The sequence below is a fragment of the Clarias gariepinus genome, chromosome 2, assembly GCF_024256425.1.
Source record: "Clarias gariepinus isolate MV-2021 ecotype Netherlands chromosome 2, CGAR_prim_01v2, whole genome shotgun sequence".
In the NCBI taxonomy this organism is placed as follows: domain Eukaryota; kingdom Metazoa; phylum Chordata; class Actinopteri; order Siluriformes; family Clariidae; genus Clarias; species Clarias gariepinus.
In genome coordinates, this window is record NC_071101.1 from 30,193,735 (window position 1) to 30,216,385 (window position 22,651).

Below are 22,651 nucleotides of genomic sequence, written 5' to 3' on the forward strand. Positions count from 1 at the left end.
CAAATGTGTGTCTGTGTATGTATTTGTATTTTATTTTTTTCCTCAGTTCCACTGATACATGTCTTCCATGGTCTCCCTCTTCCCATTCCTGTCCTTTCTACCTATTCTCGTATCTACCTCCATCATCCTTTATCACATGCCCTGTTTCTCACTTCCTCGTTTCCTCTCACGCTGCATCCTTTGCTGCGGCCATAACTCTAACCCGAACGCTCCCCTGCATGCGTCTCTCTAAGGCCTACAGGACAGATGAGCTGTCAGAGGAGATGGCACATCTGGAGGGCTTGATGAAAGACCTGAACGCCATCACAACGGCCTGAACGCATTAACCGCCATCCACAGAGGACAAACAAACTCTGCGAAAAGACTCAAGTTTCAGGAGAAACCAACCACACATTTTTTTTCTCACTGAGGAATGAGAGGATGAGCTTCAGATGTTTTGTTCTGCATTTCACCTGGTCAGGAGGTGAGGTCTTGGGTCTCACTATGCAGTGAGAAATCAAGTACTCTGAGGAAACTGGGCATTATTAAAATTGTAGTTCTGTGACTTCATAGTGGTATTTTTCGTTTTGTTTTTTTATGTATATATTATTTTTGATCTTTTACATTTTATGTGCTCTATACATGCCGTTTGAAAGGTGTGGATTTATACAGACTCCATTTAAAGTCGCCATGCCGTTTACATTTCCTTACACAGAAAAGAGAACATGTTTGTTTATATAAGTATGGATGTTGCGTTTGGTTTAAAATGGTTGTATTGTTTAAATGATAAATTGAAGAATGAAAACGTTCCTTGGACTAAAGAGACGATGCTGTGTGTTCTTTCCAAGGGAAGGTTGTAGCATGAAATTCTAAATATGCATTATAACTTATATTACAAGTGAGGTGATACATTGCATACAGTATACTGATGTGTACATTAGGATGTAAAGACTATTTTTGCTAATTAAAAAAAAAAACCTGAAACATTGCATCAAGTCTACAGTGCTGTATTTTACATGCTGGATGGTGATACGACACAGGCGGACCTTGAGTTTTCGCAAGAGTGTCACCTTTAACACCTCCTCTGCTCACTGTGTGTCTGTGTGAGCTGGAAGCACCGCAAACTGAATGATGTCAATCGTTTTATCTGAAGCGCTTCAGTGACTTGAAAATTTAAATAACTTTTTACATTTCCAAAAGACAATTTTTTATAGTTTTTTTTTTTAAACAAAATGAAAGTATGTTGATTTGTAACATGTGATGTACAAGGGTTATTTCCCCTCCCAGCTTTCTGTTCCATATGATCTTTTTAATACCAGACTACAATTTCCATGTATGTTGTCTCTTGTAATGAATGTTAATGTGATGGTAAGAAATTATGCTAATGAATAGTGTTTGTGTGTTTGCAAAAGTTTGGGATGGAGATGCTGAACTGTTCCAAGGTTTGCGGAACAGTCAAAACTTCATTTGCACATTTTCTATGGGGTTTAAAAGAGAAACACGGATGTCATGTATTTTAAAAAAGGAAGAAAAAATAACGCACACAGAACACATACAGAACCTATTTTCTGTAATTCAACCTTGTACTATGAGCTCACACTTTCTTATTTTTGCTGTTGTACAATGATGTTGACAGTCCAGTGGAAAAAAAATCTGTATATATATATATATATATATACAGGATATAAAAATGTAATTTCACCTTTACTTGTTGTGTTCCTTTCTCAGAACATGACTGTGTACATGTATTTGTTCTAACAAACACTTTAATGAAGAAGAGGCATTAAAAAGTATTTTTTTTTATTATTATTCGTGTATCTTGGGGGTGGGGGAAATACACAAAATACACAAGTTTATCAATTTCACAAACCCCTTTACTGTTAAATTAATTTTATTTATTTCTTCCTTAAGGTGCAAAAAACCTCTAAGCATTTCTGTTTAGAAAATTTCAACATGCTAAAACATGCTAAGTTTTTTTTTTTCTAAGAAGCAAAATCAAACTCAAAAGACCATAATTAATCAACATTAGATTTTTTTTATATATCTTTTGATATATTTACAGTTAAGGAGTAAATTACTGACTAGCATTAGGATATTTAACCTTCATCTTTTAAAAGTCAGCGGTATTCAAACATCTTACATTTTGACTCTGTTCCCTAATTAGCTAGCTACATGAAATACCGTTAAACTTTACAACGCTGGTGTTGTTGCAGAATAATTCATTCATTTGGACATTTGACACTGGAATGAACACAACATTTGGCCTTCCAGAAATGAATGGCACTTTAATAGCACAGAATGTGGTAAATTAATCAACACCATAAGGCTGAAATTGCTAGGAACTGTTTGGATGTGTTTCTAAATGATGCTGCAATCATTACTGTATTTTAATGAAGAAGAAAAAAAAAACGTTTTTGTTCGTTGTTATTCTGTGATACGGACACACTGATTCTGTTGTACCTTCACCGACATGACTAACCCTTAATTTAGTCTCCAGCAAAAACAAAAAACTAAATATATATATATAAATCACAATACACATTCAAATTGAAAGCATACATACAAATATACAGACACGTTACTGAGTGCTGTACCTTCATCCCCTCAGCTTTACACAGAACTTTGTGAAGTATTTTCTCTGCAGTCCAAAGGACAAAGCATTACGGGGGAGCTGCACAGCCTGCGCCGGTGTACTCTATGGCACCGTGGCTCTCGGGTGGCTGAGGGGATTTGGCTGTTTTCTGCTTAATTTAGTTCCTCTGAAAGGAACCCTGGGCTGCCGAGGCGGCTGCGCTTGCTGCTGCGGTCTGGAACGTGCGATTGGTGAGGACGCCCTGTGAGAACTCTTGCTGCGCTTTCTGAAAGCTTGCACCCGTGCGCCGGTAATGAGAGTGAACCTGCAAAACAGCCAAGTCAACAGCTCAGAAGTAAAAGTACACTTATAATCATTATGACTTTAAAATACAAAATACAAGACGTACCATTTTAAGGAGGATGACCGACAGCACAGCGCACACGGTGAAGAAAACTGCAACCACCATCATCACGGCGCTCACGGCAAGATGGCCTCCGATCTCGGTGAGAGCTGAAATCCAACCGCTGTCAACAGAATAGCAGGAGTAAAACGGGAGAAATCAAACATATGATTAAAACGATGAAGACAAATGAAGCAGAAGAGAGAAAATGAAGCGATAGCGCAGACAGATGCAGGGGAGACCTACTTTAGACACAGAGGAGGAAAGTGCAGAAAGGCCCAAGGGGTGTTAATGCAAGGAGACGGAGCTTCCAGCATAGACAGAGCAGAAGCCTTAGAGATCAGCACAAAGACACCTGTTCCACAAGAGAGCTCTTAGGTTAAAAAAATAATTATTAGCTTCTTTGAGCAGTACAGCTCTTTTTTAATGTTGCACTTTTATACATTAATGCTATCTCGGTGCTGTTGATTTTACTAACAAAAAAAAAAAAAAAAAAGCAGCTGGTGTTCCTCAATTACAAATAAAAAAAACATTTTATGTCACAGCATTAACAACTCATAATGAACACGGGGAAAAATATTTTCTATATTACTTACTTCGATAAAGACTTCTAAGATTATTTCATAAGGCTGCAATATTCACAGAGTGATGTCTTCTCACAGACATTTCAGTTGGACGCGAAGCTACCGTTACCCCTGAAGAGATTTTCCAAGAACGACACATTCAGGAAAACACTACATAGCCAAAAGTATGTGGACACCTTTTGCCATGTTGGAACGTTGTAGCCTTATCTCTCTAACCAGAAGGGGGCGAAAGTACAGTACAGATACCTTTTATGATGAGGGGAAATGAGGCTGCTGCTAAGGTTGTTACATGAACAACCAATTTTTATACTGTATCTTTGGGAACTTTGCAGCCTGTCACAGTAAAATATTTGAAGCCGTTTCTTTACTTCTTTCATTTATTCTACCCAATTTCCTTTAATTTGATATGAAGAAATGGGGTGGGGTTCAAGGTGTTTGCACAGTAGTGTAGCTCATTTACAGTACATAGACAATGAAATAACACATTAGGAGGAGAAACGAAATAAATGGAGTTTGAGGAATTTAGAAAGCGTGATCTGAGGGGTAATTCAGCTGGGGAATTAACACACTTTGGAAGACCTCTGAGACCTGTGTTAACTCATTAAAGAAACAAAGTAAAGTACGAGATCTTTAAGTTATGGTTCAAATCATATTTACACTCTAAAACTGTGTAAATATTTAAAAATTTCCATGTTAGTTTAGTAGCGGCAGTTCCTCAATCATCCCAGAAGGATTTAATAAAACAGGCTGATTTTATTTAGTTTGCACACTCACCTGTTGCCCCATCGTGGTATACCGACACACTGAATAATGATCACTGCAATTTGGGCAAAGAAGACAAAGAAGAAGGAAAAGAAATTGAAGGAACTGTCGGACCTAAAAGACAAAAACAAAACAAAGCATTTTTTTAAGGTTGGGATCTCCATACACTTCTATATTTTTAAATAAATAAACTGCCAACATAAAGCCAAAGTCAAACTCAGTTCCTAGTGAAATTTGGGTGTTAACTTTGGAGATCCTCACTTGAAAGCCTTGTAGACGGGACGGAACCAGCAGATAAAAGAGCAGGGAGTGAAGAGGATGAACCACAGAATGGAGAGGCCAAAATCCACTCCATAATCAGCTTTAGCCGTGAAGTACGCCAGGCATGCCAGCACGTTTAAAAACAATGTCACGGAATACACTGGGAGAAAGACACAGAGCAACGGATCAAGAAGGAAAAAGGGACAAAAGATAAAAGTAATTGGATATAAGCAGAATACAGAAATACAGTATGAAACAGTTTGGGTGTGACGCGCGAGTCGTTTGTCACCTTTATAACATGTCACTTGATTCAGGTTGTATCCCTATTGCATTTATCATAACAGCTGACACACCCATTCTTAGGAATTTCAACCCTGCCTTACTTTTTTCAAGCTACACGGCAAGTAAAAATGTCATTATACTTTTTAAATAATAATAATTAATTTTTTAAATCTTTTGGTCAAAATTCCAAAAAGTCCATAGCACAGAGAACACACACTTTACAGTGACCTTATCTCCATATGGTGCTGCCTTTAAAAAGGTTAATCACAGCAATTTTTTATGTTTAAGATTTAGAAATCAGCCCATGCTTCTGTAGCTCAGGATCAGTTCTTGACCCTCTGCTTTTATTATGTGTCCACTGCCTTTAGGTCACATGATACTACAACACAATGACACCTTTTACTGTTACTTGCAGGGATGACATTTAGACTTACCCAAGTATAGATCCACTATAATCCACCACCACCACTACTACTCTTGTACTGTTTATTATAGTTATACCGTTGAATTATTAACAGCACTAACTTAGAAATCACTCAACAAAGTGAAATTGTAATTATTGTTCCTAAATCCAGAGTTTGCTGTTAATATTGATGTGGTCATTATTCACCCCTTGTAGTTACTATAACCTATTTCTTAGTTTAATTTCTACTAGAGCAGTTAAACTTTACTTCATGTTTGTGTCAGCGCTCTTTTTGATACTGGAATTCCCTTTTCTCCCACCATACATAAAAACAACCTTTTTCCATCATGCTCAGCTTGTCTGTCCCTACACCCCTATGTACTCTCAAGTCTTCTAGCTGTTTATGGACATTTATCACTGGTATCTACAAATCAATCTTTCTGAGACTGATCTTTTATTTGTTTGGGTAAAGCCGAGATGAAAACTTTCCTGTCCTCACAAGAAGTTCAGTATCCACCTTCTCAAATCTAGTTAGGTTTTTTTTTCCCCCACTATAATTCTAATTGTAAACCTTTCAAAACCACATCAGTTCTACAGTAGCCTTGTGTCCAAAAGAGATGCTCTATAAAGTGATGAATCTGTTTTTTTCTTTTTTTATTCAAAACTACACAGCCATTTATATATGCAAATAGCAGATGTAATTCAAAATAAACCTAAAACTCACTGGTTTATGGGAACAAAAGAACTATACAATACCATGAAAAAGTCTTCGAGCCTCCCCTTAATTCTCTATATTAAATTAAATTTTACAGCCTTCATCACATTAAATGAAAAAATATTTTACTGTGACAGGCTGCAAAAGATCCCATTTTTTACAACCGCGGGAGCAACCTCATTTCCCCTCTCGTCTGTACCAACTCCTCAGCATTCAGCATCACCAGTATACTAATCACCAGCCTGATCATCTCCCATCATCTGCACCTGTTTCTCACTGGTTCATGCCCTAAGTAAAATGTCTTTTTAAATGCTTGAATGATCAATAGGCCACTGTGTGGCTTAACAAAAAAAACTGAGTCAAAAAAGTCTGGAGAACTATTTAGGGTTTCATTAAAAATACAAGAAAGTCTGGCAACCCTTTAAAATCAAAATATAAAGAAATGAGGGATGGCTCAACACTTTTGCAAAAGTAGTATACATTATGTACTGGGCTGCAAACATTAACCTTGTATATATTTTTTTATTTACACAAGTCCTATCTTATGCCTAGCTTAGCTTAAGTTCTACATTTCCTTTTTTTTATTAGGAAGATTTGGACACTCATGAAAAGTAACTGAGACACATTTTCGTTTCACATCAGTGTCATAGCTCCAATAAAAAACAAAGAAGTAATCTGAACTGCCTTGGCTAAACAATTACTGTGGAAAATTGAGCATATTTATTATAATTTTTTTTCTAATTTTATTTTTGTTTGCTGTTAAGCAACAACCAATCAAACTGTATTTCTAAAGGATAAGATAATTATATTTATTTTTATGTGAGTTTTAAATACATACACATCCACAGGTAATACAGCATTTTGCAGAGGCGCCTGTGCTGTTCGGGAATTTCCTCTGAGAAGTCCTGATAGAAACATGGCTTTATGGGAAATACTTTAGGCAACGGAGGCCAGTTGTTCTCTTTGCCTGTAGATAAAATAAAGCAGAATATGGATGATTAATAATACAACAGGGCGGTGTGATGTCTGCACTTTTGTATCTTCATATTAGTCTGCATGCCTGTTCAAGTGGCTGCACACAGTACCTGTAACTCGCTCTCTGCTCTGCAGCTCCTGTTCTCTGCGCTCGAGCTCAGCTGCTTTCCTTTCCAGCTCTTCTTGCTGTCTCAGCAGATTGGCCTGCCCTGCAGCTGCGGCTACCTGGAGAAATAGCACAAGGGATTTGGCTGCAGTACTTTCGCATAAATTTAACTAAAGTGTACTGAAATCACACTGAGCACAAAAAGCCGCAGTGTAGCTGTTTTATTCTACTGCGTTTTCTCGCCCATGCTGACCTGAGGGCTCGGCTCCACTGAGGGCTGTAGCACGGCTGGCTGGGACGGGACAGTAGAGGCCGGGATAGTGGTGCCTGTCAGAGGTCCCTAAACACACACAATGAACAAAATTTATGAAAAAACAATGGATCACACAAGCTTATTTGTTGGCTATTGTATTTTATTGAACTAATGTTAGTCAACCTTATGCAAGAGAATTTTCCTGCAAATGTATAAAGAGGAAAAAGCTTAAACTGTGTGTGGAACATTCCCACATTCTCACTAGTTAATCTGTTTGTACCTGCCTATGACATTTTCTAACTTAATCAGAGATGTTTCCCAAATAGTAATAAATCAGTCATATAAAGGACAGTGACCCTGGCAAGTTTAAAGCATGTTACACAATAAGCATGCCACACAAACTACCCACTCTATGTCCAGTCATGTCCAGTATCCACTCACACTAATTAACAGATCAGTATGGCTTCATATTTTCCCTGGCTCTCTCCTGCAGGAAAGTTAAAAATAAATAAATAAATAAATAAATAAATAAATAAATAATTTTTTGCTTCTGTACCACTAGTCCCTCTTCACACCATTTTTTTCTTTTACACTTTGTTTTCTTTCCTGACATCCTTTCATTTCAGGTTCTGATATGAATACTTACAGCATCACCAGGAGAGAAAGGCTGGTATTGCTGCATTGGATCCCCTCCTGAATGCGTCACCTGTGTGACAGAAGGATCCTAAAAGGAATCAATAAAATTTGCAGTATATTAGAATATATTAGGATACTGTGATTCAACACATAGATTGAGTGCAGTTAACGAGAAGTGCTTTATTTACATGAGCAAACACAGTGCTACATATACACACTTTGTAGGGCAGGTATGCATAAATCACTTCTAATTATCTGTCATTACAATCTGTTATTATAATCGCTTAACATTATCGACCATCCAAACATTTATTATTAAATCATCTGTAGTGATGTATTATTGATAGCTAAAGAAAAATGGCAAAATACCAATCATGTAGTGTCATTGTTTCCATTAGAACAAGGCGTGTATGACAATGTTTAAGAAAATAAATAAATAAATAAATCCAGCTGCTATTTACCAAGCAAGTGATTGATTAATTAATTGGTTCCTTAAGTAACAATAATAATCATACAATGCAATCTAATGCAGTATGTAGACCTTTACATCTGGGAAAAGGTCACTATTTAGTTGCTTCAGTGGCAATGGGAAGTTGCACAGTTTTTCTAGTCCATGTTACAACACCACCTTACTTTCAAGCTACAAAAATGGGAGGAATTCTTACAATGCAATGCGCATGACACAGCATAAACTAAAGCTAACCTTCATGCTCATTCGAGCAAACTCTGAATTTAAGTGTTTAATTTCCAGAAGGCCAGGACATTAAAAGTTAAACAATAATCTCACGTCATCAAACAAATTTGAAAAAGATTGAATCATTCCAGATCACGCCTGGCAGAATTCTCACAATGTTTTCCTGGTGTTCGTTTTAGACCTTACACAACCTTTCCTCAGTCCTTCTTATCTGTTTGCACAAATATTTCTCACAAGACAGAACCTTATCTCTGATCTGTACTACAAAAAAATAAAATAAAGCTATAGCTCTGTCCAGTTAGCCAGACCTCAGTCTGTGATCCAGTATATAAACGTCACTAACTGGGTAACTAACATGTTTTTTCCCCTAAACTGGACTGCCTAATCATATAACTGGCTAGTCCACTGAACCAATAAACTCTATTTTAGAATCACACACACACACCCTTTAAGCAAACATTAAGAGAACAATCACATCACATAGATGACAAGAGGCACGATCATTTCCTAAAGCAGTGGAGAGCGAGAAAGTCACCTGCTCCATTGTCATGCTCCAGGATGTCAGCTACATGGGCTACATTTGAACATGAGGAAACATTTTTCATATCTTACAAATAAATAATCATGAAATAATAAATTTCATGTTAAAGGAGCCAAGCTTACAGTTTAGTTTAATCAGAAATTATTTTAATTATATGCCTTAGATGTCCAACGTATGTGCTTCAGAGCTTAACTCGTTTATCTCCATAAAAGACCTGAACGGAAACCTTGTGAAAATAATGTGAAAAAAGTGAACATAATTCTGCAAATTAATTATTTATAGGACGTGTAAATCGTATGCCTCTATAGTGAGCTGTAAGTAATGGATTTCCTCTATTTCTGAAAAACAATATCACACGTGCACACCATATGGTGTAAAGAAATGGACTACGTTTAACAGACTCACAGCTACTAAGTGAAGTGTGTGTTGCCCGTGTATCAGTCCAACGTCTTGTGTTTCTTATGATATGACGTAAATCTTGTCCGTGAGGCGTTTTTATTTGTGCCAACAAAGCCATCTGTTCTTTGGGACAACCTCTGTTCCAAATGTACATTAATAATCTACTAAACTACACTACACAGTCTTCATGAGGTGTGTTTTCTTGTCATTAGGTGTGTTTTCATGTTAGATATACTATATCTAGTAGAATCTCTAGTGAGAATAAAGTTCCTTCCAGAGTTATAACACATATTATACAAATCTTATGCTAAGTACAGACATATGGTTTATTGGTAGCTAGATAAATTAAATAGAAGATTATAATAATATTACACATTCTTCTAATCTACATATTGACATTTTGTTTAAGAAGGTGTTTAAGATATGAGTGTACATGATCAGAGGAGTTTATGATCATGTTTACACACTTTTATATTTCACCGCAGCATGGCGTGTCAACTAATACACACTGTTTTATTACAAACGGTTTCTTAAAAAAAGATAATACTACTAGGAGTAGAAGCAGTAATAATATTACCAATAATAATATCTACTTATATGACAATTATGGAAATGGTGGCGTTAATGGTTCGTTTGGTTGGCGCAACAGGCTTGAAGGCCAAAAGCATTAAATTAAATTAAATATATTTAAATATAATAGAAATATGGTACAATTAATGTATAAATGATGGGTGTGACTCTCACAATAATAAATACGTTTTCACGTAAAAGCTACTGTAATCTTAGTAATAGGACAAAGCACTTCCTCTAACATTATCAGACCGCCTTCAGAGTAATTTCGAGCGCCGATTGGCTCAACCTCATGTCAATCAGATGACGCAACCCACCTAGCCCCGTGCCTAACCCACATCATTGGCTTCCTGTGGAATAACTCAGAGTGTTAAGGAGCTTCGCAAAGTTTTTTGTCCCAATAAACATTATAGCCTTACCTGAAAAGGGTTGACGTCTACTGGGTTTTCAAACGGGTTGCTGTCGAAACCTGACATTCTGACTGAGGTTTATCCGAAATAGACAAGTAATAATGATAAGAGCAGTCCTCTAGGAGTTGTGGACGCTCGCACGGCTCGGCTTACTTCCGCAGTTGTTACACGCTGCGCATGCGCATCAGGGTGAAAACCGCGTCACCAATGTACACATTAAAAAATAGAGATAAAAAACAGTATTTGTACCACTTTGGAGATGTGATATTCTTAAGAGCTTCCCATAGCATAATATAGATTATTTTATTTTTAGAATATTATGTATCTAATATAGAAGCGAAAATCGTTTTAATATTTTCATGAGCGTAGTTAGATAGAGTTAAATTGACAAAACAGACAAACACTGCTTATGATTAACTTCCTTGTAAAGTCTTCCAATATGAATTGTTGTTTCATAATATCATTAGTTTATAAGTTTGTGTTAACATGATGGACTTCCGGTTTGGCATCCGTCAGGTGACGTCACATCAGCTCGAGCGCCACCCGTTGCAGACATGGAGGAAGTAAGAGGTGGGTTTTATCCACGATTCCATCTGTTTTCATTCATTAATTTACACTAGTTATATCAAAAGCGAGCAGTCAGGACGAGCATGGCGCGGTGTGTGTTGATGCCTGTGTGTTAATGTACAGCTGATTTCCATAGCGCAGTGCAGTTGTCACTGTGGATTTGGCAGGAGACGCAGTGTGACCTGAGAAAGCCCTGCTCGTGGATTATGACAGACTAATAAACGCATTTCTTTTTTTCTTTTTTTTTTTTTTTTAATATCACAGGGCATGTTGTGGTTCACAGGGGAAAAATGGTGAAATGTCTAACGTGAGTGTTTGTTATGTCTGCAGTGTTCCCGCTCTCATGCCTGGTCCAGAACTATGCCTGGGGGAAGGTGGGGCTGGACAGTGAGGTGGCTAAGCTGGTCCTAGGTGGAGATCCTCAAGCTGTTATACAGGATGACAGACCATACGCCGAGGTAAACACGTGCTCTGGTTAGAACTGATCACTGATCCAGGCTTTCCTGCTCATCAGGTTAGCTTGCTTTTGCAGATATAATGGCCAGAAGTATGTATACACCTGACCATCACACCCATATGTACTTGTTGAACATCACATTCCAGCGTGAGCCTTCTTTTTGCTGTTTCAATGGCCGCCACTCTTCTGGAAAGGCTTTCCACTAAGATCTTTGAGCAGGGGTATCGGGATTTGTTCTGCATTCAGCCACATGAGCATTAATGAGCTCAGGTATTGAGGTATTGAAACTCTTCCTCTTTAACCTCGTCAAAAAAAAAGTCCACACTTTTTTGCACAGTCGCAGCCAGTGGCTTAGTACCTTCAGGGTCAGGGTTCGATTCTCACCTCAGAGTATGTGTGCATGGAGTTGGATGTTGTATGTTCTCCCTATGCAAGGTAGGTTTCCTCCCACAGTCCAAAGATATGAACGTTAAGCTAATTGGCGTTCCCAAATTGCCCATAGTGTGTGTAAATGACAAGCAGCCGTCGAGCTGGTAACCTAACCCCTTAAGTATCTGCCACAGAAACGATGGCTAGATCTCCAGAGTGGGAAGTATCTGTCACCAGATGGCACATGGACAGACCAAAATGGTAAAAAAAAAAATAATAATAATAAATTGTGCACAGTGGCATCATCACGTTGGAACAGGTTTGGACTTCATGGTTCCAGTGGCGAGAAATTGTAATGTATATTGTAATGAAATTTTAACGCAAAGTCATTCTAAACAATTGTATGCAGCTAACCTTGTGGCAACAGTTTCTGTGGAAACAACATATGGATGTGATGGTCAGGTGTTCACATAGTGTTGGCCACATAGTATACGTGTTTCACCTACTTTAATCCTGCATGGAGCGGCAGGGTGGTGTAGTGGTTAGTACTGTCGCCTTGCCCGGGTTCGATTCCCGGCCATTCCCATCTCTGTGTGCATGGAGTTTGCATGTTCTCCCCGTGCTTGGTGGGTTTCCTCCGCTTACTCCGGTTTCCTCCCACAATCCAAAGATATACAGGTTAGGCTAATTGGCGTTCCCAAATTGCCCATAGTGCCCTTAGTCTCCTGGGATAGGCTCCAGATCCCTGCGACCCTGTATGCAGGATAAAGCAGTATAGAAGATGAGTGAGTAAGTAATCCTGCATGATTAGTTTACACAAATATTAACTCACAGTTTGTTTGAATTTTGCAGGCACTGAGACCACAAAAAAAAAAAAAAAATTCTAATATAACACAGCTGTCACATGGACTAATTGTAGAGATTTATCATGTCAGACATTTAAAACGTCATGGCTTTAAATAAAGCTGTCTGCAATTAAAAGACGCAGGCCACGCCTTGACTCAGTGGATAAACTCACCTGGAGAGTGTAGACTTGTACCTGTAAAATGCTTCTGGAGTCATAAAGACATGACCTGTATTCATTCTTAATACTGCTGTTTTATGGTATATATTATTATTAATAATAATAATAAGAAGAAGAGGAAGAAGAAGAGTAAAATAGACCAAAAATGGATAGGTTTCCTTTTTCAATCTGGTAAAAAAGTGCTCTACCACTAAAATGAACTGAATTAACGCATGGCTTTTAGCCAGACAAATTCATAATTAGGCTTGCTCTTTGTGCTATGTCTATTTTTGTCTTGGCCTAAATCCTAAAAATCTGCTTGGTCTATTTAAAATAATGCAACCCGTCCTGAGAGACACACTTAAAGGGCACAAGTGGTGCTTTAAATAGCAAAAGAGTCAAGCAGGGGCTATGCGAAGGTGTAATGTATGTGAAACAGCTACACAAGCTTCAGTCCTATTAGGCTCTTTTGAAATACATACAGTACACAACTGGTCACTCAGACTTAAATACTTGTAGTTATAATTTTATTTTTGCTGGCTTTGGGTATCATCATTACCTAATAAAACGTCCACAGTTTTTTTTATGGATCTGCAATTTGTCTCTAGAGTATGTTATAATATATAGTATGTTCATCTGTGTGTTTATTAGCTTTGGATGGGTGCCCACCCTAAGGGAGATGCTCTTATCAAAGACAACAGAATATCACAGAGGACACTGGGGCAGTGGATTGCTGATTACCCAGCGTGTTTGGGGTCAAAGGTCAAAGACACATTCCAGGGACAGCTCCCTTTCCTGTTTAAAGTGCTGTCGGTCAACACTGCACTGTCCATCCAAGCTCATCCCAACAGAGTGAGTATAGAAGGATTGGTATATTGTATTGTTACAATGTGACTGTACCAATACACTGTACGTCACTTTACTTTATATTATATTTTAAGTATATTTTTAGCTTCTAATAAGTTAGGAAATACTTTTCAGGAGCTGGCAGCTAAGCTACATGCCCAGTTCCCTGAGCACTACCCCGACAACAACCATAAGCCAGAGATGGCGATTGCACTGACTGAGTTTGAAGGCTTGTGTGGTTTTCGGCCAGTGGAGGAAATCATTTCTTTTCTCAAAAGTGAGTATCAAAACAGTGATTTTACACAATATATCACATTACAGTACACTGTTACAGTGCGGTATTATTAGCCGAGGGTGTGTATGTGAGTGTTCCCAGAGCTGCGTGTACGTTTTGCTGAATCTGTTTTTTTTTTGTTTTTTTTTAAAGATGTCCCAGAATTCCATGCTCTAGTAGGTAATGAGGCAGCAGAAGAGCTGCAGAGCAGCAGGGATAACCCTGTACGAGCCTCTCTTGCACTGAAGAAATGCTTCAGCAGGATGATGAACTGTGAGAAGAAAGTGTTTGTAGATCAGCTGAACATGTTGGTGAAAAGAGTCTCTGAAGAAGGTCAGAAAATGATCTTAAATTTCACATTGCCTTATAATTTATAGTCATGTTCAAAATTTTACAGTATTCTACAGTACAAGCCATTGAATCATAAGGGTACTTGGATGGATAAATAAATAAATAACTAAATAAATGAATAAAATGACATTATTAAAAAAGTGATTTGTTGTTGTACAACAATACCAAGGCCCACTACAATCAGATAATGTTTTTTTCATACACACACATACACACACACACACACACAAAGTAGACTTAAAAGAGGGGTACTAACTTTTGAATGACTGTACATTGTGCCTGGAAAACTACACCCAACTGTAGTTAAAAAAATAAATAAATCCATACTCTTTCATACTCTATTTGTTGTAGAGGCTGCAGCTAAAGACACATCAGGCAATAACGGAGAGCTGCTGCTTCGGCTTCACTCCCAGTACCCGGGTGATATCGGCTGCTTCTCCATCTACTTCCTGAACCGTATTGTGCTGCATCCAGGAGAGGCCATGTTTCTGGGAGCTAACGAACCACACGCCTACCTGTCTGGAGGTTACACTTCCATTTTTTTTATGAGGTTTAGACTTTTTATGCATACCATTTTTATGACATACACAAAGTGTCAGAGGCAGGACTTTTCACTGAGCATCAGTTTTAACACACTGAAAGCAATCAACTATTCTTAAATTAATCAGATCATTTAGATCTGTTTTTATTTGTTTCAGGTTAAGGAGGAACATGTTTAATTGTAGTTAATTGTTTGATCAAGTTTATCATTTGTTTCTTTAATAAAAAAACCTCGACTCTGACTTCCAGATTGTGTGGAGTGCATGGCCTGTTCGGATAACACAGTTCGCGCTGGACTGACCCCAAAGTACATTGATGTAAACACACTGTGTGAAATGTTAAACTACAGTCCTGCTCCAGCCAGTGCCAAAATCTTTCCCTCAGTTCAAGACCCTTCAGACCCCTGCGTTCACCTGTACGACCCACCTGTACCAGACTTTACTGTCATGAGGATACAGGCAAGTTGCAGAGGATGCACACAAGCTACGTACCTGTATACTTTAGTGACAGTAATGCCTCTCTTATTTCCTTTTCTGGGGTGTTTTTTTTTTGTGTCAATTATGGTTTTGTTTCTGTCTGAGGAACTAAAGAAAGCAGAAATACGTCTTTTTTTGCACTTTAAGGCAGCAGAGTGGTGCAGTGGGTAATGTTGTCATCTCTTAGTTTTAGAGTCCTTGGTTTAATTATAAGCTCGGGTTTCTGTGGCTCAGGTTTCCGTGACTGTGCAACTTTAACCGGGATAAAGTACTACAAAAGTATCCTTTTGGCAAAAAGTACATTTAATACCTAATTTAGCCAGGTTCTGTTTTGGTGTACACAATGGGTACGGAAAGTATTCTGACCCCCTTAAATATTTCACAATTTGTTATATTGCAGCCATTTGCTAAAATCATTTAAGTTCTTTTTTTTTCTCAGTAATGTACACACAGCACCTCATATTGACAGAAAAACACAGAATTGTTGACATTTTTGCAGATTTATTGACAAAACCTGTATCCATTGTATATCTTTACTGTATTAACACTGTTTTGGTGGTTCCTGTCACAGACCTTGAGTTGGATGTTTTTGATGTCTTCCATCTCCAGGTCCCTCCATCTGTAAAGCAGTACACAATGAGCTCTTTGGACTGTGCGTCCATCCTGTTAGTGATTCAAGGCGAGGCCAGCGCTCTCTCAGACATCATGCTGCACAGGGGTTCCGTGCTGTTCATTTCAGCCAATGAGAGCGTGACGCTGCAGGTGACATCATCATCCGGGATGACCATGTTCCGGGCCTGCTGTCTTCTCTAGGCGAAAAAAAAAAGCGATCCTGAGTTCGTGTTTGATCTCTCCAATATGTTCACTATGTACGATTTTAACCTTCTACTTTTGTTTTAATGTTGCTTATTTATCAGTGACAAGGGAGCAGAACCACATGCTTTAGCAATATACCGATGACATCACATAAATATTGTGACTTACTTGTGGTTCCCGTCCTTTGAACAGTATAGTTGTTGAACAGAAGTATTGTTATGTTAATATCAGGGTGATAAGTGATTTGATGAAGTGCCAGTTTTGTTATTACGAATCTTAAGGATGAGCATGACGAAGATTATTTTTTGTTTGCCTAAAGAAAAGTTAGCAAAACAAATATCTCCATCACTTGGGGAATTCTTTCTCTGCCCTATTAATAAGCATGTGCTTTAAAAAGCCAAGACTCCAGCCATCACACTGCTGACATCACATCTTGTACTACAGTCAAATTCTTTTTAGATGCATGATTTATGTTAAAGTAATAGTTGATTTTAGGGTTAGCATTTAGACTAAAATAAAATCTCTGCAGCTTGCATTAAGGTTATGCTTAATGTAAAAAGAATAAACTCTTCACTGGGAAGTGGGTTTAATCTAGAATACATGAAAGTACATGCTCAGTCAGCAATCTCTACATTCACTAAATGAAACAACTCAATATTCAGGGAATTTTTATGTACCACAAGAACCACTACTGATAAATTTCAAGTTCTTTTTTTAAGAAAGCAAACTGCTTTTACACCCTTATGAACCTGCTACTGCAGTAGGTTTACCCTTTTAAACAGGATGCTTTGTCAGATACTTGCTGTGAAAGAGGAAACCAGTTATTAAGTTGCTGATAAAGTGTTTTTGCTGTACATGGCTTTAGTTTGTATGACTGCGCAGATTGTTACTGGTACTACCTGTCCTCTGAACCCGTTCCTCTTCAAGTCTTTGTGCTTTCCCTGAGATTTCTCTCACTGGAGTAACATGAAGATTGTATTTGAACAATTATCTCAATATTTGTTTACTGTAAACTCTGTGCACTTTTTTTAAAAATGTGAGATCACTTGAAGCAGGTTGTGTCCCAGATCTTCAATCTGCACCTCAATCAGATTTCAGTGTTTGCTACCTCCACTGAAGGTTTGGAATGGAATGAAGGCATGGATTAGCAATTTTAAATCTGCTGTGGCATGAGGTTATCTAAACTCTATGTAAACCTAATAAATTACAGTTCTCTATGAATTCTTCTGTTAATTGTGTCTGTTTTGGTTAAAATATATATATAATACACACATACACACGCATATATACTCAGCAAAAAAAGAAACATCCTCTGACTTTCAATAAACCTAATGTGTAAATATTTGTATGAACACTAAAAGAGTCAACACCATAAGACATAAACTAAAAATGTATCACAATGTGTCCCTGAATGAAGGGAGGCTCAAAATCAAAAGTACCAATCAGTATCTGGTGTTGCCACCAGCTGCTTGAAGTACTGCAGTGCATCTCCTCCTCATGGACTGCCTATTGCGGACAGTCTGAGCACTGATGGAGGGATTGTGTGTTCCTGGTGTGACTCGGGCAGTTGTTGTGGCCATCCTGTACCTGTCACGCAGGTGTGAAATTCGGATGTACCGATCCTGTGCAGGTGTTGTTACACGTGGTCTTCCACTGCGAGGATGATCAGCTGTCCTTCCTGTCTCCCTGTAGCGCTGTCTTAGGCGTCTCACAGTGCGGACATGGCGATTTATTGCCCTAGCCACATCAGCAGTCCTCATGCCTCCCTGCAGCATGCCTAATGCACGTTCACGCAGATGAGCAGGGACCCTGGGCATCTTTCTTTGGGTGTTTTTCACAGTCGGTAGACAAGTCTCTTTAGTGTCCTGCGTTTTTAGAACTGTGACCTTAAATTCCTACTTTCTGTAAGCTGTTAAGGTCTTAACGACCATTCCATAGGTGCATGTTAATTAATTAATTATGGTTAATTAAACATGCATGGAAAACATTGTTTAAACCCTTTACAATGAAGATCTGTAAAGTTATCTGGATTTTTACAACATTATTGTTGAAATACAAAGTCCTGAAAAAGGGGTGTTTCTTTTTTTGCTTATATATATATTATATATATGCAGGTTTATTAAGTTCAGCTTGGTTGACCTGGTTTATCCTGGACTGGTTTGTGGTGGATCTGGGGTCACGCTCATATTTGCGCTCTGTCAGTCTTCAGAGGTGAAAGGAAACCAGTAACCCAGATTAAACGGAGAGAGAAACCAGCAACCTGAGCTCAGAATAAAACAGAGGACATAAGCAGTGCAAGTTGTTCTTTAGACTTCTATCAAATGGTCACCAACTGATCTACAGACACCATGGCACAGGTTTTATGCAGACATGACCCTCCCAGTGGCTGGGTTTGTGTATTGTTCAAAAATCTAATTAACGCTTCCCTACACCTGAGCAATAGACATAACTATATTAAATAAATCCAAAGAAGGTATTGGAATGTGAAATCATGGTAACTAAACTTGGAAGTCAAACCAAACAAAAACATGTCAACACAACACGCTGCACATGTGGTTAAATAAACTTTAATATAAATAAGGTATTTAAAAAATGTTCTTAAAAAATAAAGAGATAATGCATTTAAAATGAACTGATTCACCATAAAGCTGTAACATACTGTAAAAGGTACACATCTTATTGTGCTAGAGGTGCCATTTTAACAAAAAAAAAAAAACTTCAACTTGATGACTGTTGCAGCGGGAGTTTACCGCTGCTTTCTGATTTGACGTTCAGACAAGTTATTCTGTCCTTCAAACCTTTGTTACACAATGAGTCCAAGCTGAACATGTGCTGTTGAATCTGACTAGCTGTGGGTCTGAGAGCCCAGTAAACCTTTTGTAATGCCTGGACATCACTCAAGGCATCATGAGCCACATAGGAAATGCCAAGCACATTCTTAACCAAGTTTTCCTGCTTAAAGCTGTTGATACCACTGTCCTTGAGAAGCTGCCGGGCCAACGGGAGACTGTCCACAAAGCCCATAATTTCAGCCTGAAAGGCTGCTTTCAAGTCAAACTCATCCAAAACTCTGGTCAGCACAAGGCAATCAAATCTGCGAATGTTGTGACCCACCAGCAACGGATGTCCAAACATACGAAGAAAGGTTATGAAGGAAACCAAGGCTTCCTTCAAAGAGATGGTGAGCACTGGCCTGCGGTGAAGAAAGAGTCGATGTCTCCGCACTCTGAAGCCAGTAATTCTGGAAGCACCAGGATCCATTCTGCATCGAGGAACCATGAACAGGTTTAACGTGTGATGTCCGCCCACGGCCGCAAGCTGGACAATGTCACATGAGGAACCTGGAGAAGAAATAGTCATGGATTGTATATTAGAGTCAATAAAAAAATTTTTTCAACATTTCCTGCTCTAACACACCTAAATTACATTAACTCTCTCTAGCTGGCAATATGATCCGAATTCCTAACTGAAAAATCCAGCTTAGCTCGACAAGAGAACCAAAATACAGGCTGGGCTTGACAAATTTATACACCATCATTGTAGACAAGCTCATTTAAAGAAAATGCTGTCAATTAGAAAATCTACTTAGTAAACAATTGGAAAGCTAAATACTGTCTTGCAAAGAAAACTTGCCATTAAGTTGATGTGGACAATCCTGTACAGATTCCTTACATTTTTTTTTTTGTCCAACACTGGTCAAAAAACCATAACAGTAAGAAGTCTGGTATTGTGCCTACTGTAATGCCAACTTAGGAAACTATTGGAGGATCCTCAATTGCCATGCGAGAAAAAGTACAAGTCAACCATCAGCTGGAAAAGTGATAATTACAGTTTTTAGGGTTTTCTTAAGGACCAGTATTGGAACATTATCAGGAAAAAGGTTCAACAGTCAACAGTGCTCGTTACAGTCAGATGCTTATGTAAGAGCTGAAGCCTAAACTTTGGATTAAACAGAGGACTGCTCTCCAAGTGTGTGTGGTCTTTCATGACGATCCACGTCAATACACTTTTGCTAACACTGTCAACACTTCATTTTTGAGGTGTTAAAGCATCCTCCTCACAGTCCTGGTTTGCACCTGCTTGGATCAATGACAGCAGCTTTACGAGGACGAAGATTCACTTCTGGTGAAGAAATAAAGACAGCAGAGCATTTGTGGTTCGAGGCTTAACCTAAAACATTTTTAACAAGGGAATACGAAAGCTTGTTGACAGATGGACAAAGTGTGTTAAAAAGCAAAGATGTTGAAAGAATGTCTCACTAATCTGTTGTGTGTTTATGGATACACTACAGTAAATAACTTACTGTTATGGATTGAAAGCTAAAACTTTAATTCCTGACCTTTCAAAACCCAAAACTTGACAATTATGATGAGAAGAGAAGTAAATATTTAGTTTTTTTTTTTATTATTAACTAACAAACAGGAGATCCACGCCTATTTGACTTTTTCGTTCTTTTTCTGATTTCCACTTAGGCTCCAGCTATTGTATTAAATTATCATCATTTCAAACCAAAATTAATCCCCTGGTCAACATTAAGCAAGATAATTAAAAGAATCTTAGCAACCCTGTGCAATGGAAAGATCTGTATCAAACCTGTTGAATACAAGCTACAAGATACAGTTGTTAAAGAGGAATGATTTATCTCCTTACTATCTACATGGTACCATGGGTGAGGTGGTTCTTCTCAAGGTTTTTTTCTTTAGGTGTGTTAGGGAGTTTTTCCAGCATCCAGTTTTTATCAGCATCACAATCACTTCTAGCTTTGCTTGTTTTTGACAAGTCTAAATCTTTGCTGCTTTGTGATCAAATCTATTACAAATAAAATGAGGTCTAAAGTACCATTTCAACCTGGTTTGTGAACTAGACTGTGTTTTGTTGACTGTTGAGATGGATGTTTAGTTTCATTACAGCAGGAAAGCCCTGAGCTGGACCTTGGACATCTGGTGTTTTTACAATGTAGAGAAATGTTCGGTCCTGTTAAGAAATACATACCAAAGCCTGTAGTCTCCAAATCAAAGAACACCATGTTAGTGTCACCGTCACTGACATCCATGTCCCACTACTAGAACCATATACACTTATATAATATATAAAACCTAACTTGTATGATATACCTTATTTACACATCAACAAACAGTACAGTTCCTTAAAGCGAATTTAAACCACTATTCGGCAAATACATTGTAAGTTATTATCCATTTCAGACACTCTTTGCTCGTTTTTACCGTCGAGTTCAAACTGCGCTCGTTATTTAAAATACAAGCTGTCTCCCAAACCACCCGCTGCTTCAGACCGAGTGCACTATTTCGAGTACAGACGCTATCGTTTCCTCTTCACTCTAGTTCACTATGGAAGAGGAGAAGCACATTCTGAGTTACAGCTCCTTCTTCTTCCGGGTTGTTTAGCTAATCATGCTGTACTGTACTTTCATGTTTGCGTTTAATGTTTGGACTGTTTTCTAATAGAAGATACAAATTGAGATAATTTATATGAGGACACAAAAATGATAGCAAATGTTATGATGTATTATTTATTTGTATGTTTGTATTGGAAGTACTACAATGTAAATAACAATTATTTACTGTAAAATGCTGGCTGGTCATTCTGTAATTTTAAGATATTGATTAATAATTTATTTAACCTATACTTGTATCCCAAATAAAATTTGTAAAAAGGTCTGACATAAAGACTATTCATTGGCGTTTAAGTTCAAATTTATAATAACAAAAATAATAATGAGGATAATTGGATGCATTACATTTTTAATCAAACACTCTCAGCAGATTTTAAGTGTCCACGAAAAATGTAAATGTCTTTACAGTAGTGTGAAAAAGTATTTGCCCCCTTACTGATTTCTTTTTTTTTTTTTTTTGCATGTTTGTCACACTTTAATGTTTCAGATTATCAACAAATTTAAATATTAGTCAAAGATAACACAAGTGAACATATCATGCATTTTTTAAAAGAAGGTTATTATTAAGGGAAAACAAAATCCAAAACTTCATAGCCCCTTGTGGAAAAAGGGTTCGCCCCCTAAACCTAATAACTGATTGGGCCACCCTCAGCAGCAACAACTGCACTCAAGTGTTTACTGTTACAGCGCTGTGGAGGAATTTTGGCTCACTCTTCTTTGCAGAATTGTTGTAATTCAGCTATATTGGAGGGTTTTTGAGCATGAATCGCCTTTTTAAGGTCATGCCACAGCATCTCAATTAAATTCAGGTCAGGACTTTGACTAGGCCACTCCAAAGTTTTCATTTTCAAGCCATTCAGAAGTGGTCTTGCTGGTGTGTTTTGGATTCATTGTCCTGCAGCAGAACTCAAGTTCGCTTCAGCTTGAGGTCACAGCAAAAAGCAGCAAACCAGCTCCAGACCATCACACTACTGTCCCTCCACCATATTTTACT

The 22,651-nt window shown here is 38.0% G+C and overlaps 4 protein-coding genes across 10 annotated transcripts in view; 2 read left to right on the plus strand and 2 right to left on the minus strand.

The window, feature by feature from the left end:
- LOC128516958 (neogenin) overlaps positions 1-1,364 on the plus strand; it is a 118,867-nt gene extending 117,503 nt beyond the window's left edge. For 6 of the 7 annotated variants that reach the window (XM_053490660.1, XM_053490710.1, XM_053490670.1 and 3 more), the window contains one exon: positions 234-1,364. In XM_053490660.1, coding sequence (XP_053346635.1) covers positions 234-317 — 84 coding nt within the window. In that variant the 3' untranslated portion in view covers positions 318-1,364. Of the gene's footprint in view, positions 1-46 lie in introns of all 7 variants that reach the window. The other variant, XM_053490695.1, reaches the window with a different exon arrangement.
- Positions 1,365-2,237: 873 nt separating this feature from the next.
- scamp2 (secretory carrier membrane protein 2) lies at positions 2,238-10,718 on the minus strand. Its single transcript, XM_053490847.1, has 9 exons — positions 10,555-10,718; positions 7,942-8,019; positions 7,296-7,382; positions 7,047-7,161; positions 6,800-6,928; positions 4,562-4,721; positions 4,313-4,414; positions 2,961-3,078; positions 2,238-2,876 (listed from the first exon to the last, which is right to left on the minus strand). The coding sequence occupies exons 1-9, from the start codon at positions 10,609-10,611 to the stop codon at positions 2,730-2,732; spliced, it is 993 nt and encodes a 330-aa protein (XP_053346822.1). The 5' UTR covers positions 10,612-10,718; the 3' UTR covers positions 2,238-2,729.
- mpi (mannose phosphate isomerase) lies at positions 10,719-17,461 on the plus strand. The gene is made up of 9 exons (XM_053490836.1): positions 10,719-10,734; positions 11,062-11,115; positions 11,443-11,570; positions 13,593-13,793; positions 13,923-14,064; positions 14,215-14,394; positions 14,764-14,937; positions 15,202-15,410; positions 16,038-17,461. The coding sequence occupies exons 2-9, from the start codon at positions 11,100-11,102 to the stop codon at positions 16,239-16,241; spliced, it is 1,254 nt and encodes a 417-aa protein (XP_053346811.1). The 5' UTR covers positions 10,719-10,734; positions 11,062-11,099; the 3' UTR covers positions 16,242-17,461.
- Positions 17,462-18,795: 1,334 nt separating this feature from the next.
- plex9.2 (PML-like exon 9.2) lies at positions 18,796-21,522 on the minus strand. Its single transcript, XM_053490859.1, has 2 exons — positions 21,237-21,522; positions 18,796-19,585 (listed from the first exon to the last, which is right to left on the minus strand). The coding sequence occupies exons 1-2, from the start codon at positions 21,295-21,297 to the stop codon at positions 18,963-18,965; spliced, it is 684 nt and encodes a 227-aa protein (XP_053346834.1). The 5' UTR covers positions 21,298-21,522; the 3' UTR covers positions 18,796-18,962.
- Between the last annotated feature and the right edge of the window lie 1,129 nt (positions 21,523-22,651).